This window comes from Castor canadensis, chromosome 15, assembly GCF_047511655.1.
Source record: "Castor canadensis chromosome 15, mCasCan1.hap1v2, whole genome shotgun sequence".
Taxonomy (NCBI): Eukaryota; Metazoa; Chordata; class Mammalia; order Rodentia; family Castoridae; genus Castor; species Castor canadensis.
The window spans coordinates 3774685-3792329 of NC_133400.1; the positions used below are offsets into that span (position 1 = coordinate 3774685).

Below are 17645 nucleotides of genomic sequence, written 5' to 3' on the forward strand. Positions count from 1 at the left end.
CTTTCTCACCCAAAGCATGAGGTACTGAGACTCATACTCCCCTTTTCAGTATTTGCAAAAGATGTATTCGGAAAATGGATCACCACTGCCCATGGGTGAACAACTGCGTAGGAGAAAAGAATCAGAGATTCTTTGTGCTCTTCACTGTAAGTAAATGTTTGCTAAGTGATTATATTGAGTTCACACTTCTGTCACTAGAATCTCCCTGGAGCAGGGACCAGTTTCCCTCCACCCTTTCTGCAGAAGTCAGATGCCACTGCTGTGCTGGCATTGGTGGGAATAGTCCCAGTGGCGAAAGATGGGGCTGCAGATTGATGTCTCCCAGCCATAGCCCGCCGTCAGTGCAGGATCTTACTCTGAAATTGGATAGAGATCGTTTCCCCTTGCTTATTTTCCCAAAAAGTCAATCTAATACAGTCTTGAATAGGCAGCTGTCAACTATTCAAATTTATTCCTTCCCAGCAAATAAAGTGGGTGTAAGCGTGGCGCTTATCAGCCTTTGCTCCTGGGGCGATGGACTGCTGGGAAGTTAGTAACCGTCTCCCTCTTCTAGATGTACATAGCTCTGTCCTCGGTCCATGCTCTGATTCTCTGTGGGCTTCAGTTCATCTCCTGTGTCCGAGGGCAGTGGACTGGTAAGTGTGGCTCTTGTGTGTCATTCTTGAAAGTGGGTACCATGGTGGGGAGGGGGCTCCAAAGGACAAGTTGGGGTTCAGGTTTGAAAGAAAATCTTTGCTGTGCTTTAAGAATTAAATTTGTACAGAAAAGAACATGGTGGCTCACACTTGTAATCCTAGCTTACTCGGGAGGCAGAGATCGGGAGGATCATGGTTCTAGGCCAGCCCAGGCAAAGCATTCATGAGACCCGATCTTAATAAACAAGGTGGGCATGGTGGCATGTACCTGTGTCCCAATACATGGAGGCAGAGGTAGGATGATCATAGTCTGAGCCTGGCCCTACTTGAAAAATAACTAAAGCAAAAAAGGACTGGAGGACTAGGTGCCAGTGGACTGGCTAGCCTGTAGTCCCAGCTACTCGGGAAGCAGAGATAAGGAGGATTGCGGTTCAAAGCCAGCCTGAGCAAACAGTTCATGAAACCCCATCTCAAAAATACCCAGCACCAAAAAGGGTTGGCACATGACTCAAATCGTAGAACACCTGTGGAGCAAGCATGAAGCCCTGAGTTCAAACTAGTTCTGCCAAACATGGAGAGAGATATGGCTGAAGTGTAGAGTGCCTGCTTAGCAAAAGTGAGGCCCTGAGTTCAAATCCCAGTACTGCCAAAAAAGAAAAAGAACATGGTTGTTTTACTCAGTATACTGAGGTCATCTGATTGTTCTTCCTTAGTCAGTTTCTACTGCATGATGTTGCTGGATTGTGCAGGTTTTTAGACTAGAGGGAAGTTAGTAGTCTCACTGGCCATATGTTTGCTTTCTGATTGGCTGACTGACCACTGTCCACAGCTGCCCTTCATGTTACCTAAATTGAATGACCCAAGCAAGTGTAGTCCAAACAGGCACTGACTGAATGCAGGCAGGTATTTGGGGGCAAGTTTTGTCCCCGTGGGCGGGGAGCAGGCTCTTGTGAGGCAGGTGTAGGGGCTCCTGTCTGGACACAGATCCAGTGTCAGAGAAATCTCAAGATGTAGCTCTGGAAACTGCGGCCAGGAGAGAGGGAAGGGCTGTCTGGAGCACCTTTCTTCCTGGATGCTGCTGTGCGGTGCTGGAGGCCACCTCTGAGCATAGCACCCTGCGCCTTGTGGGTCTGCATTGTGCTCTGACATCCGGTCACAGCACCTCACTCTCGTTCACAGAGTGCAGCGGGTTTTCACCTCCGATTACTGTGATCCTGTTGATCTTCCTGTGCCTTGAGGGTCTCCTGTTTTTCACTTTCACTGCGGTTATGTTTGGCACCCAGATCCACTCAATATGCAGCGACGAAACGGTATGCCCTGACTGTGCTGTGCACTGTGTGCTGTGTGCTGTGTGCGAGACGCTTGGGCAGCTGGTACCACTGTGAGCGCAAGGGAGAGCCAGGGTGGCTGACAAGCCTGGCGGGTCCCTGTGCTTGCTTCTCTGTCCTTGGTGCACACTTCAGGTCTCGCTTGGCTTTGAAGGTCAGCAGCTCCCAGGTTTCAGGGGTGGACTGCCTCCCTACCTGTGTGCTGCAGGCCCAGAGTGTGCTCCGTGAGCATTGGATGCGGCAGTGGAAATGCTGCAGCCCTGTGCCGAGACTTCCTGTGGCTGTCTGGGCTGCTGCCCAGGTTGTAGCTGTGGTTGCCTGAGCACCCATCTGAAGCGCAGTGGCTGCTGAGGTTGACTGCTGTCCCTGTGTGCTGGGCCTGCACTGCTTCGCCTTCCTGTCGCCCTCTTACTTCTCTCTGTTTGCAGGAGATCGAGAGACTGAAGAGTGAGAAGCCCACATGGGAGCGGAGGCTGCGGTGGGAAGGGATGAAGTCTGTCTTTGGGGGACCCCCCTCACTCCTCTGGATGAACCCCTTTGTTGGCTTCCGATTCAGGCGACTGCAGCTGAGACCCAGGAAAGGAGGCCCCGAGTTCTCAGTGTGAGCCTCTCACCCAGCGGGACTCGATTGGATGCTCACTTGGGTCTGCAGTAGTGGCACCCCGTCAGCATCTGGGACCAGCAGCAGGTGGAGCTGCCCAGCCACTGCAGGCAGTGAGGGCTTCATGGACCTAGGGCCATGGGGTGATCAGCAGTTTTCACCTGTAACCCCAGGAAAGGCGTGCTGCCACCCAAGGTGGCAAATGCCATAACCTCCTGCACAGCTGAATTGTCAGGACATTACGGGATGTTCCGTGGGTTGGGAAAAACCCATGTGCTGAGCTGCTTTTCTCAGTCACAAGTCAGTGTGGCCACTGCAGGGAGTCCTGCAGACCCTGCCACCAGCACTCCCTGACCAGAAGGGGCGTCTCCACAGAGACCTGGTGGCCTGAACGGGCCATGACACTTTGCACTGACGTTGGAAAAGTTCCATGCGCTGAACAGAGAAGGTGGCTTCTGGAACCTCCCAATGCCCTGGAAGAGGCAGCCTTTGTCCTTTCCAGCAAGTCTATGTGTGCCTGTGTGTGTGTGTGTGTGTGTGTGTGTGTGTGTGTGCGCGCACACATGTGTGTCAGAATCGGCAGTGTTTAGGTGACATATTTAACAGCCATGTACTGCACAGGAGCTGTTTCTAGACGCTGATGTTTCAGGGAAGTGGGGCTTCTATGAATGTATTGCAAATGGAGAGCATCCAGACCCAAAGAGCAGTCACTCCTGTGTGGCCTTCATAGCCTCCTGTCCATTGTACTTTAAAATCCAGAGTGCTTGCGGGCTCGGAGCTGGTGTCTCTGTTTTCCTGGCCCATTAGAGTATAAGCGGACCCTCAGTGAGGGAAGTGGGCCCGGGGAGCAGAGGAACCCCGCTGTGTGGCAGGGGAGGAGTGCTGCCTTCCGGCCCCTCTGGGCAGGGGCGTGCGGCAGTGTGGCAGCTTTTGATTTGTTCCTCTACCCATAGCACAGGTAATGCCATTGGACTTTTGGTGCGTGCTTAAAATTATGCCAGGAAGCAACAGCCCCCCACCACCCCGGGACCCGCCTTAAACCTGCCCGGGCTGTACCTTTGCTGCCGATGTGTTGAGACCATCTGTGACAGGGTCTGGGGTCTCCTGTGCCTGCCGTGTGCTGATACAGTGCTGTTGCCCTCCCAGGGACAGTCTGCCTTTCTGCCCCAGTGACTGCTCTTTTGGCGTGGGTTGCTCTGTGCCCAGCCTCCATCAGGGCTCCCAGGGTGCAGAGGCAGACCCCACGGGTCTCTGAGCCTGGCCCTCGCCCAGAGAGCAAACCATGGAACCCATGGGACTGCAGAGGGGACAGATTGTCACAGCAAGAGGGTCAGCACAGCATGACGGTGAGCTCAAAGATTGTTTTGCGTCTTCATTTGCACATGTGTGTCTGGGTTGGACATCTGCGTAGAGCTTCAGTGTGAGGCTTTTAATGTGTATAACTTGCTCATGAATCGAAACAATTATCAAAGCGGTTGAATCCTGTGAGACTTGGCAGTCCGTGCAAATCAAGTATACTTGACTTTGAACCTCTCCTTTCAGTGTAACTTTTATATGAAATAAAGTAACCAATTGACTTCGCAAACCATTTCCAAGTGGTTGGATTCTTCCTGGGTGACTGTGACACAGCACTTGTCCTGCCTCAGTTGTAGTGACCCAGTCTCTAGAGCCTCTTCTGCTTCTGTGCCCTTGACAGGTGACAGCATCATTCGGGCACTGCTCACAAACCTTGCGCTGCCCATGCCGTGTTCAGCTGTGTTTTACTGCAGGTCTTTCCTAGAGTCCTGAGTAGCCCTGTGATTTTTTTTTTTTTTTTTTTTTAGTGCACATTAAATAAAAGCAAAAATCTCTTTCTGTGATCCAGAATTTGGGTATCTACAATTTTTATTTAGCATTAGGGTCTTTCTGTATAGCCTAGGCTGGTTTCGAACTCAGGGCCCTCCTAACCTCTCCCTTGTGCCACCACTCCCAGCACCCTACAACATAACTCACCCCTTACATTATTTGAATACTTGTGCTGGGAGAGACTCAAAGTGCACCATCACTGTACTGCTGTGCACGCCTTCCATGTGACACAGATGCTCTCACAGGACATGGCATTCCCAACACGAACCCAAAGGAGCTTGGGACCTGGAGGCACATTGCCAAGCCACAGTACCAGGCGGGTGCCACCTTGGCCTGCGTCTGACTCTACCGAACTCTACTGCAACACTGTCCCTCCCACTGGGATATTATGTAGCCTCACTACATAGACTGAGGGGTTGGCAGGAAAGTGGAAGATGAAGATACTGCCCAAGTAGTAAGGTGGCAAAGCCACTGCCTTACTGTCCGTGAACTTGGTTTAGCTTCATGAGCAGAGGAAGCGAGTGGTAGAACAGCCTGGAATAATCCATTAAAAGCCAGTGCCCACAAAAACCACATGAAAAAAAGCTCAGCATCCCTAGCAATAAAGGAAATGCAAATTAAAACCACGCTAAGATTCCACCTCACCCCTGTTAGAACAGCCATCATCAGCAACACCACCACCAACAACAGGTGTTGGCGAGGATGCGGGGAAAAAGGAACCCTCTTACACTGCTGGTGGGAATGTAGACTAGTACAACCACTCTGGAAAAAAATTTGGAGGCTACTTAAAAAGCTAGACATTGATCTACCGTTTGATCCAGCAATACCACTCTTGGGGATATACCCAAAAGACTGTGACACAGGTTACTCCAGAGGCACCTGCACACCCATGTTTATTGCGGCACTATTCACAATAGCCAAGTTATAGAAACAGCCAAGATGCCCCAGCACTGACGAATGGATTAAGAAAATGTGGTATCTATACACAATGGAATTTTATGCAGCCATGAAGAAGAACGAAATGTTATCATTCGCTGGTAAATGGATGGAATTGGAGAACATCATTCTGAGTGAGGTTAGCCTGGCCCAAAAGACCAAAAATCGTATGTTCTCCCTCATATGTGGACATTAGATCAAGGGCACACACAACAAGGGGATTGGACTTTGAGCACATGATAAAAGCTTTAGCACACAAGGGAGGGGTGAGGATAGGTAAGACACCCAAAAAACTAGCTAGCATTTGTTGCCCTTAACGCAGAGAAACTAAAGCAGATGATACCTTAAAAGCAACTGAGGCCAATAGGAGAAGGGGACCAGGAACTAGAGAAAAGTTTAGATTAAGAAGAATTAACCTAGAAGGTAACACCCACGCACAGGAAATCAATGTGAGTCAATGCCCTGTATAGCTATCCTTATCTCAACCAGCAAAAACTCTTGTTCCTTCCTATTATTGCTTATACTCTCTCTACAACAAAATTAGAGATAAGGGCAAAATAGTTTCTGCTGGGTAGCGAGGGGTAGGGGGGAAGGGAGGGAGCGGGGTGGGGAGGAAAAATGACCCAAGCATTGTATGCACATATGAATAAAATAAAAATTAAAAAAAAAAAAAAAGGCCAGTGCCCATAACCCAGCAGAGCACTGGATCAGGCCGGGTCCTTGCCGCGAGGTTTAGATTACACCAGGAAGCAACAGCTTCCCTGTGGGGACTTGTTTTAAACCTGCCAGGGCTGTCCCTCTCTGTGGAGTCTCCTGTGAGCCTCTGGCAGCTCGGTGGACCACCATGCTGCTAGGATCCAAGGACCCAGCCACTCCTTAGCCCTGATGACTTCAGCAGACAATCTGGGGGGGGGACGTGGCAGGGGGCAGTTGGCTCTGGCTGGCGGGGAGCAGAGTGCAGAGCAAAATGGCGCAGACAGCTCCCTGGAGGTCCAGGAAGCCATGGGGAAGGTTCCAGGCATGACGTGTCTAGTGGGGTCCCTGTAGTTCCTGTTGGCCCTGGGGTTTACCACCTGCCTGCCCCCTCCAGTCACTGTTGTCACACATTTTCTTCATTATCAGGACAGGTAACCAAATAGATTGAACCAAATAGGGTCCTGGGAATTTTTTGTGCCATTTCACGATTCCTGGAGGTGAATTGGTCTGCGTGCCCTTATAGCCATCACCATGTCACCTTTGCCCCACACCCTGTCTTGCTGTGGACCCTATGAGGCTGGCTCAGTTTCTCCAGGGCACTGCCAGCTATCCCCAGACTTCTGGGTTCAATCCTCATTTCCTGGGGTCCGTGCCTTCCACACCCTGGTGGCATGGTGGAGGGCGAGTTGCTGGCTACCAGGCAGGCTCTCTGAGAGCACCTCACTGTACCCTCGCCCTCTGATGATGACTCAGAAAGATGGGGATTCCAGGTAGGGTATGCTTTGCCACCTCCCAGCACGACCAGGGGCAGGATCAGACTCTTAGGATTTTAAGTGACTGCTTTTGGTTTTTTTGTTTGTTTGTTTTGTTTTGTTTGGCAGTTTTGTGTTTGAACTCAGAGCTTCACTCTTGCAAGTCAGGTGCTCTACCGCTTGAGCCACTCCCCCAGTCCTTTTTGCTGTGGTTATTTTGGAGATGGGGTCTTGCTTTTTGCCTAGGTCAGCCTGGACCACGATCCTATTTTAGGCTTCACACCATAGCTAGGATGACAGGCTCATGCCACGACACCCAGTTTTTTTCAGTTGAGATAGGGTCTTACAAATTTATTCCACCACTATCACCACCGCTACTCCCACCCTGCCCCCACCCCTCCCCAGACTGGTCTAGAACTGTGATCCTCCTGCTCTCAGCCTCCCACGGAGGTTGGGATGACAGGCACGCACCTCTGTGCGCTGTTATTGGTTGAGGAGGGGTCTCACGAACTAATTGCCCAGGCTGGCGTCCTGATCCTCCAGATCTCAGCCTCTCAAGCAGGTACGATTACAGGTGAGCCTCAGGCGCCTGGCTGCTTTTTTCCTTTCTTCAATCACAGGAAGCCTTTCATTTATGTCCCTCCCCAGCCAGCTCCCAGCCTCTTAGGCTCCTCTGCTCCTGTGCCCTGTGGTTCTTTCCAGCACCAGCGTGGTGTTTGGCTCTGGGCCACACCTGTGGGCTCACCCTCCCCCTTTCCTTTCCTGACTTCACATTGGGGCTTGGGTCTTCCTGTCATGTTGAGCAAGCACAGCTTTTCCAGAAGAACCTCAGCTTTGTCTCTAGCTCTGCTTCTGGATGCTTTATTCCTTTCTGGTTCTGGGAACTTGTCACTGTCTCTCTGCTTCTTGGGAAGCTGCCACTGTGTTTTCCTTTCATCCCTGGGTGTTCTGTTCTGTCCTCTGGTCTCAGTTCTCTGGCTCTGTCAGAGCCTTTCCATGATGTCCTGGAGGACATGGGGTGAAGGAAGATCCCACAGATTCCAGAACCTTCCCAGAGTAAACTGCCCTTCCCCTTCAGGGTCAAGGAGAGGAACCAAGGGGTCCAACCTTCTATGAACACCTTCCAGCCTACCTCCCAGTCCAGGAACCGAATTTCAAGCTCCCCAACTCCTGGGGAGCCAGCACAGCAGAGGCAGCCATGTTTCACAGGCGGGGAAATAGGCCAAGGTGGTTCCCCAACACCCCCTGGGATGGTAATGGGCGTTTCTTCATACTGGTAACCTGCCCTCAGGTGTACATGCCCCCTGTCCCTACACCACAGCCCTTGCTTATTGAAAACCTATGTCCTATCAGAAACAAGGTGGAGTTACATCCAAAAAAAGAAAAAGGAAAAAAAAAACCCTACGTCCTGTGCTAAGATTGAACATGCAGGGCTTCCCTTGATACTCAAGACTATCACATCGCAGATGGGGAAACTGAGGTCCAGAGGAACTGCTCAGGCACCGGTAGGTAGCAACAAGTTTGTCATGTTCAATGTTACTAACATTAGCTGTTTGATAATAGAAGTACGAATAATAATGAAGCTGGCTGTCACCTAACCAGAACTCTGAGAACCAAGAGCTGCTGCAGCGCCCTGGGCTCCCACCATCAAGGATGGCGGGCCCATCTGGCCATCACATCCTTCAGCTGGGGGGAATGCTGCTGGAAGAAGAGGTCGGCCCTGCAGTGTCTGCACGGTGACCACCAGAGGGCGCCAGGAGACAGCGAATGCCCCTCACTGCTCAGCCCACAAAGTCCAGTTTTTCCACCAATAGCTCATGCATCCGTTTGGACTGCAGAGAGTTTTTTAAACACCCTACTATGTGTTGGCAAGGCCTGCGCCTCAATAGACACTAGTTTAAGTCGTCATATGTAAATCGTGAAAGAGCAAGAGGCAAGGAAGATCCTTGAGGGGTGCTGTGGAAGGAGGAGCTGTCCTGCCTGTGACTACAGTATGCACAGGGTCCTGGGGCAGTACACCCCGCTGTGAACGGTGACATCAACGTGGAACCTAACCTGAGCTGGTTAGTTCCACAAGATGCTGCGAAACTCATTGGGTTGGCCTGCCAGACTCAGAAGATGCCAAGGAGTCACATGCATTAAGTCACCAGGCTCCGTGTGGGGGAGGCTCAGAGGAACAGGATTTTGTAAAGGATGAGCAAGTCATTTCTCAAAAGCCCGGGAAGCAAAGCAGACAGGCAGATAAGCAACTTTAGAGATGCCTCCCTCTGGGTGGTGGTCAGGGAGCTCTGAGGATTGGGAGTGGCCAGGAGGAAGGGCCTGTACGTGGCCTGTCTCTGATTTCTGCCTGGGTGAGGCCCCAGCCATCTGCAGCATAGGAACAAGTGCTCCTAACAGCAAAGGGAGAAAAAAAAGAAAATTAAAAAGAAGAGAAACAAGAGCTAGTTGTCTGGCCTTGAAGGCCGGCTACAGGCCGGCCCACAGAGAGCCAGCGCAGACAGCCCAGCCGAGGCACTGACAGAGCTGCAATGCCAACCCCCCCCCCCCCCCAGTGTAGAAGGGACTGCAACAAACCAGCCCCAGCTCAGAGCTTGTGCTGATAAGCTCAGGCAGTGAACCCATGCAGCCACACGTGTGCCTGATTCAAGTGGCCCGTCTGCAACCATTTCCCATGGATGCTGCCCCTCCATGCCTGCCTGGAGCCTCTCTTCCACCTACAAGCACCACACCCACCTGGGGCAGGCGCCCTCCATCCCAGCTGTTATCAACCACTCACACCTTAGCATGAAGGAGCTTGTTCTCTTTCTCTAGGGCTGGGCATCACCAGGAACCTGCAAGAAATGGGGTTCTTGCCACCCCCACCCCTTCCTTGCCAGACTTCCTGAACCAGACTCGGGGGCAGGCAGCCCCTACTCTGGGACAAGTGCTGGAAGAAGTGAGGAGTGGGGATTTCCTGGGTGGTGGGGGGCAGTGAGCCTTTGGAGCTCAGTGCAGCCACAGACCACCAAACCTGGTTGTCTGGCTGCTGTTCAAGATCCCAGGACCACGGTCACCAGCTGTGTGACTTGGAGTGAGCCCCTGGCCTCTCTGTGCCTCAGTTTCCAGTCAGTAAGGCAACATGGAAACAGTTACTGCCTTGGCACCTGCTTGGGGGGTGGTTGGGGTAGTGGAAATGATAATAGTCCAGGGCTGAGGGGACACAAGGCACACAACAGGCCCTCCAGAGGCAGCAGTGATAACCATGGGATGGCCTGGTGACACACTCTGCAGCCAGGCTATGGCCAGCAAAAGGTCGTGCCTCGCCTGTGTGCTAACTCCTCATGAACTTGGCTTTTCTGTCCTAACAGTGTCCTCACTTAAGACTGTCTTGTTGGTTTTTTTGTGGGTTTTAAAAAGCAAGTAAAAACTTAACCAACTAAACAAAACCAAGTCCACTTATAACAAATTCCAGCAGGGCAACACTTACAGTCTCTCTGGAGAGCAGGTCATCCTGGGCAGAGGGAGCCCGGGGGGATCTTTAAGGCCGCAGCTCTTGCCTTCTGAAGCCGCTGACATCCTGGCATTGGTCTGGGCCAAGGTACTTTTTCCACCCCTCTCCTTTTCTCCAGCTCTCCCAGGCGCTGGGATGCCCTGGCCCAGGGTCAGCTTGGGCTGAGGCTGCAAGCTAGTGGCCAAGATCTGGATCTGTCCCCAACAGCGTTGACAAGATACCTTTGCCAGTTGCTAAGGTCTTCAGATTTGGGGGTCTCTCGCAGAAGCCAGAGTCATAGCTTCCCTGGACCCCAACTCTTTCCCACCAAACTGGCAGAAGCAAGGTCCCCACACTGTGGACACTCACCCAGGATGGTATTTGCATTGGTTTCCTACAAAGGTCATTTATTGGAGTTCATATGGCATCCAGCAACCATTCACAGGTACCCGTGACAATGGCCACTTGCAGCCTCCACTTCCACCTGATTCTAAGACTTCGTCATCACCCTACAGAGAAGTTCAGCCTCTTAGCATCATGGCCTGTGTGGTTCGAATTTAAAGTGTCCCCTGAAGGCTCATGTGCTGCAGGCTTGGTCCCCAGTGCAATGGTGCTCCAAGGTACGGGGTTTGGGAAGGGATGGGATGTCGAGGGCTCGGACTCCAAGAATGGACGCAGCTACTGATGGGTTTGAAATCTGATGGTGTTGTTGGGAAGTGATTGTCACTTGGGGAGGCGGGGCCTGGCGAGAGGAAGTAGATAGATCACTGGGCCGGGACTGAGAGACATCATCACCTATGCTCACCACCAGGTGAGCTGCTTTGCTGCATCACGTGCTCATACATGACATCCAGGCTTGCCTCAGACCACAGGGATGGCACCAAGTGACCTGGGGCTGAAACCTCTGCAATGGTGAGCCAAGATGAAACTTTTTTTTTTTTTTCGGTGGAACTGGGGCTTGAACTCAAGGCTTGTGCTTACAAAGCAGACGCTCTACTGTCTGAACCACATCTCTAGTCCATTTTGCTCTGGTTATTTTGGAGTTAGGGTCTCACAAACTGTTTGTCCAGGCTGGTCTTCAACCTCGATCCCCCAGATCTCAGTCTTCTAAGTAGCTAGGATTACAGGCGTGAGCACTGGCGCTCAGTGAAACTCTCCTCCTTTAAGTTGTTTTCCTCAGGTATCTGTCACACAAAGGAAAGCTGGCTGACATGCTGCCCATCCTCGTTCCCCAGCCCCTGGCAGCCTCTGATATGCCTCCTGCCCTTAGCCCATCCTCGTGGGTGGAGTGACCTCTGGTGATCTCTGCTTCTGTCAGGGCTCATCCATGATACCACATGCACCTTCTACATCCACAGCAGAATGGCTCTGGCCCTTGGCCCCTTCCTGCACGAGGCATGGGTTGTAGGTGTGTGGACCCGTCCAGGCCTGAGCAAAGCCCTGGGCAGCTAGCTTGCAGCATTGTGGGTGTGGGAGTGTAGGTGCCGGGTTGCACGGGATTGTGTGTGCAGAGTGCATGTACACACCCCTTCTTTGTAATGACGTGGGATTTGCATACGTGCATAGCTAATGTACGATTCTGAGCAATTGTGAGATTACAATTTCATACACACATGGGATTTTGTGTGGTTACACATGTGCGATTTTGTTAAGGAATTGTGGTTGAATGTGCACATATACACATATACATTACACGTGCACACACATACACACGGGGATGTGTCCTTCCTATAAAAGTAGCCCAGCACTGGCCTGTGCTCTGAGCTCTCTCCTGCCACCTGTTTTGGAGCCCCTTCCATATCATCGTGCCACAGAGCCCCAGAGCCCCACCCTTCCCTGCCATACACGGCTACTCCATCCTAGCAGGATGAAGGATGAGACCAGCTCCTTGGTGACCAGACCTACCTACCCCACCCCACCCAGCCCGGCCCAGAAAGGAGGGTTGGACACCCTGTCCATTTTCCCCAGGCGGGCACTTCCTATGTTTCTGTTACAGCCCCTGGGGCAGCAGCTGTGCTCTGTGGACTGTAGTGGCATCTGTTGAATGAACAAGCAAGAGGCTGCTTCTCACTCACTCTTAAAGGCTGGGCTCAGATGCCACCTCCTCTGGGAGCCTTCTCTGGTCACCTCCTCTGATCCACAGGCCCTGTGCCCTGTCACAGCCCCACATGACATTGGCAGGTACTGTATCAGTCTCTGCCCCAGACCAGCTCTGTTCCCTGTGGTAGGGCAAAGTGAGCACCGGGAGCACAGTGAGGAAACGACGGGGTGACCGCTGTCATTATCAACACCACAGGTCGGTAAAATCTGATGCTGTCAGGTTCCACGAGCCCGTGAGAATCAGCACTGCATCCACTGTACAGATGGGGAGGTTGAGGACAAGGCACACAGCTCCCACATGGGACTGACCCCATCCCAGATCTTGTTCCCTTTTATCACACGGGGACATGAGAGCCTAGTGTGCTCCAGATGCTGGGACGGTGCCACTGTGCAGGGCAGAGAGGGGCCATCTCCCCACCTCCTGGCACTCACAGGTGCCAGCATAGAGGAGAGAAAGAAGACTGCCCCCTGGAGTCGTGTAAATATATGCCATGCATGTGCTGAGGCTGGGGACCAGCATGGTTGGTCCCTTAGCATTTGGCAGGAAAGAGCTGGAAAAGGAGCTGGTCCCAGAGTCCTCTCCTGGTCCACCTGGGGTCAGTGCTACACAGGTTCAGTGCAGGCTCAGAGGGTACCTCACCCTCTCACCTCACTTTTGCAGGGAGGAGAGAAAGCTAAACAAGGGCTGGGAGCCGAGGGGACTGAGCAGGATGGCTGGTTACACGATGTCTGCCTGCAAGGTTTGCATGCTGCCCCTCCACCCTCATGAAGGCACTAACTGTCGTCCTGCCCCCTCTGGTCCCCAGCCAGCTCCACTTTCAGGCAGAGCTGGGCAGCGAGCTTCCTGGAGACAGGACCTTCCGAGGCCAGACATAGGAGGAGCCTCGCTTTGGTGGCAAACCTGACTCTAGACGAGGTCACGAGGAAGTGTGAGCACTAGACAGGAGAGGGAACGCTATCTTCCCGATGACACCCATGCCAGGACAGGCAGGGCCGGCAGGACACAGGAAGATGTGCTGGGGTGAAGGAACGAGGGGCTCCCAAATCCTGAGAAGATGGAGAAGCAGGGAGGGCAGGGATGTTAATATGGACACCACAGTTTGGTCACAGTGGGCTTCTCTCAATGTTATAGCAGATGCAAGTGAACCCCCAAATTCCTTCCTGGCTCCAAAGGGACCGGACCAGACTTTGTGATGCCCCAGCTGGGATCCCTCTCATAGGATCCCAGCCACAAAGTGTCAACCAGGAAACGACCCTCAGCCCAACTCGGAGCTTGGGCATCTGGTCACCCTCATGAAAAAATGAGGAAATGGAGGTACCAGGAGGTCACGAGTTCACCAAGTCACAGAGGGAGGAAGAGGCTGGCCTGGGACAATGCCTGGGTTTTCCCGACTCCGAGTCCCAACCTCTTTTCTCAATCCAGCTCTGCCCTTGGAGAGGAACCCTGTGTCACCAAATCACCTCTTTTTTAATATTTGGGGCCAAATCTCGGGAAGGTTTGCTATTTCCTGTGAGGAGTCCATCCTGACCTCTGGGCACCACTGTCTGGTCACTGGCCCAGGCCTCTGCAGGTGGCGCTGGCTGGGGCAAGGCCATGCTGGGCCTGATGGAAATTCAGACATGTCAGTGAGAACCCTTATTCACCTTTGTGGGAGAAACCCACAGGATGGTGCAAGGATGTATGACGTGCTCATGTCCCAGGGAGCACGGGGACAGCAGGCACCTCTGGCTGCATCTGTCGGGGGCACTTGGACACCACAAGTCCAATGTCTTGACAACGCAAAGCCAAACACAGTCCAAGGAGATGGTCCTACACTCAGGGTTGTTTCCATTCACACACCAAGCGCAGGCATCCTACGACACGTGCCCCTGCAGAGTCTGTGCCTCACTGACCCACTGGGACCTTATTCTTCCCTTGACTGATTTTCCTTCCCTCAAAATGGCAGAGCATTTTGGCTTCTTTTTAAAATCCCAGAATTTCTGGCTGTTCTTCTAGCAAGCTTTGAGGGCTGAGGAGTGGCTCGAGTGGTAAAGCAATTGAGTAGTAAGTGTGAGGCCCTGAGTTCAAGCCCCAGTATTGCCAAAAAAAAAAAAAAGTAAAAGTAATAACATATAAGATTATTTCTAGACTCAGCTTCAAACTCCTAAGGCCATAGAATTTTCAATCTTTAGGGACGTTAGACCCAGTAGTGGTGCACAGGCCAGTAATCAATGAGGGACTTTAGAGGTTTTCTAGTCTAACAGTAATGGGAAGGTAATGGGTGGGTGAATTCATGCTTTTCTGACTGAATATCCTTGGGGAAAATGGGACATTTCCTTCCCTGCAGGACTTCTCAGAGCCTTAGTTCTGTGGCGCCCATTACCTGCCTCTGAGGACAGTGTTTTGTTCAATGTTTGGTCACTGAATTAGCTTCTCATGGCTGTTGTAACAAATCACCTCAAACTGGGTGACATAAGATGACAAAAGCCTCTTCTGTCACATCTGAAGTCGATGCCCATGGAGACTCAGGATGGGCTCCCTTCTCTGCCTCTCCTAGCTTTGACATGGCCAGTGTCCCTTGGCACCCTTGACTTGTGGTGGCATTGCCCCAGTTTCTGCCTCCGTTGTCACGTGGCCTCTCTGTCTGTGTCTTTTCTTTCCAGGATTGTCAGCAGTTGGATGAGGCCCACCCTCCAGTGAGACCTCACTGTACCCAGTTACATCTGCAGTGACCCTATTTCCAAATAAGGTCCACTCAGAGGCTGTGTGTTCTCAAGGGACACCATTTACCCCAGCACAGATGAAAAGATATCAGGGGCATCTGAGTGGGAGTTGGGGGAGAGGGCAGGAGGCCACAGACTCAAGTTTTCAAAGCATCCTTGGCTTCTGTGTTGAGATGGGCATGGGGGCGACAGGTGTTCAAGAGGAGCCATGAGGAGGCCTAGACTAGGTAGGGTGACAGAGGTGTTGAGGATCACGGGCTCAGGGTGTATTTTAAAGAAGAAGCATTTGGATGTGCAAAGGTTGGAAATGAGGCACAGGAATGATAGTGGCACCATCACAGGAAGAGCTGACTGGCGGCGTGGTGGGGGTTCCAACAGAGTTGCCACGCCTCCAGTGAGCTCTGGACCTATGCACAGAGCTACGGTCCTCTTGTGGTTCCAGAACGATGCTCTGAGTCCCAAGATGGTCCACAAAGCCCTTGCTCATTGGCCTCAGCCCAGGCCCTCAGAGCCAGCCGGTGACCTGCCCAGATTCCCATGCTTTCACTTCCTGCCCACAGGGCGGCTGCAGGTTGGGTCCCACCTCCCTGTCACGTGGTCAGTGGTATCAGAGACCTTCAGTGAGTTGCTACTCTCATTGAGTCCTGGTGTCCGCCTCTGGAACACAAGGTTGCAGGGTTTGAAGGTGCCCTCCCAACCCCCAGAGGCTCTGCAGACGTGGTCCCACACCCGATCCTTCCCGGCAGTGGGCGTGTGTCTGGTGTTCTGGGAGGCCATGGTAGACATGCTGCTTTGTCCCCTTCCAGGAGAGTCGCCATGGTGGGCACTGCCAGACGACAACAGCACAGCACTGTGCCCCACATAGGGGAGGCAGTGCTAGGTGGAGGTTCCCGTGGCTTTGGTGGCCACTCATCCAGGCTGAGCTGGACTGGGCTGTGGGGCTTGGTGAGTCCTGTGGGCACAGTCTTGGGCCAGAAGCCCACATCTGTCTCGCCAAGCGGAGTGCAGTTCACCATGAACAAGAGCCATGCTGCCTGGGCGGAGGTCTCCTGTCTGCCTGCCTGCCACAAAGTCCCCTCTTCAACCACATGGCCTGTTACGGAGCCAGAGCGAGCGTCCTAATTTGAGCTCTGAAATTTCTCCTCTTTGCCGGGAATTCAGAGAACTTGGTCCAACATCTGGGCAAAAGGAGGCTGACCTGCTTGTAGGGAACCAGCAAGCCTGGGCCGCATGAGATATGGCCACGGTGTGGGCTCGTTCCTTCTCATGCAGGGACCTTGGGTAATGTGTGCAGCTCTCAGAAACTTCAGCTTGTCCACTGTGGAAAATGGGAAGTCACCCCATCTGTCTCCTGTGGCCAGGACCCTGCTCCTGGGCAAGTCCTGAATGAGGGGAGGGTGACTCTGAATGCTGTCTCCTTTCTGTCCCCTCCCGCCCAGCCAGAGAAATGCAGCCTGGCCTTCCAAGTCTACCTGAAACGGTGTCCTGAGGCTGGCAACCTAGGGTGACCTAAGGGTCACAGGAGGGGGCTGCCCTGCTCACCCCATTTCCTAGCCTTTGGGGAGCTGTTTCATTCACATGAGGCTGGTAGCGCTGCAAATCATAGGCCCCACCCCTCGGTGAACATGTGACTCAGGCCTGGCCAATCATAGGACTTCCACCCCCTGGCTACTGTGATAGGTCCAAGGGCCAGGCATGTGTCTAAAGGCTAGCCAATCAAAGTCCTTCCCTGGTAGTTTATATTCTGAAACAGCTAGAGAAACTTTCTTGTCACTTTTTCTTTTTCTCCTCTCATTTTTCAGCAAGCTGGGGGACCTACACCAGGGCTGTGTGCCTCCTGTTGCCCACTGCTGAGAGAAAATGAGGTCCCCACAGAGCAGTCATGACAGGGAAAGGAGAGAGGAGGATCTCAGCACACCAGGGTCCAAGCTCACAGCGTAACCGTGGACTTTGAACTGAAGTTTGCTCTCGCTTGAGTTTCTGTCACTGACAACCACAGGGGACCTGCCTGACCCAGGACAGATGGGAAAGGTCAGGAAAGTGTCTAGTGGTGTATCCCCAGAGGTCCTAAGCTTCTGAAAGGCAAAGGTAAGGACTTCCATGGCTGTTTATCCATTTTTAGGGTCCTTGCCTGAGGAAACCATGGCAGTTTGGGGCACCCAGCTGTGCTCCATGCAGACAGAGGGAGGCAGAACAGCTGGTGTGGGGCTGGGCCAACTTATGCACGGTTGACAACTGGCCAGGAGCTATCTTAACTCCAGACCTCAGGATGTCCAGAAGACCCGGGGCTCCCCCTCCCCACCAATCACACACAGGTGTTTACAGCTGGCCTATCCAGGACCCAGCTGTTATTGTCAAATCTCAGAAAACCTCAGGAGCCTCTTGAGAACTAACCAACGGGACATAGCATCCTGTGATTACCTCTGGCCACCCACAAAAGGCCATCTCAACCAACAGTGAAGGAAGGACAGGTAGTCCTTGAACTTGGACGTGTCAAGGGACACTTGCTGATGCTCTTGTGTGTTCTCAGTGTTGACTGCTGGGCCATGCAGAGAGAGGAGTAGAGTGTCCTGGGGCTTC

The 17645-nt window shown here is 52.7% G+C and overlaps 1 protein-coding gene across 4 annotated transcripts in view; it reads left to right on the forward strand.

Annotated features, from left to right (window-relative positions):
- The window catches only part of Zdhhc7 (zDHHC palmitoyltransferase 7), a 29895-nt gene extending 25746 nt beyond the window's left edge, over positions 1-4149 (forward strand). For all 4 annotated transcript variants that reach the window (XM_020158540.2, XM_020158536.2, XM_074055542.1 and 1 more), the window contains 4 exons: positions 50-146; positions 554-635; positions 1815-1945; positions 2392-4149. In XM_020158540.2, the coding sequence (XP_020014129.1) occupies positions 50-146; positions 554-635; positions 1815-1945; positions 2392-2568 (487 nt within the window). In that variant the 3' untranslated portion in view covers positions 2569-4149. The remainder of the gene's footprint in view (positions 1-49; positions 147-553; positions 636-1814; positions 1946-2391) is intronic.
- Positions 4150-17645: the final 13496 nt, after the last annotated feature.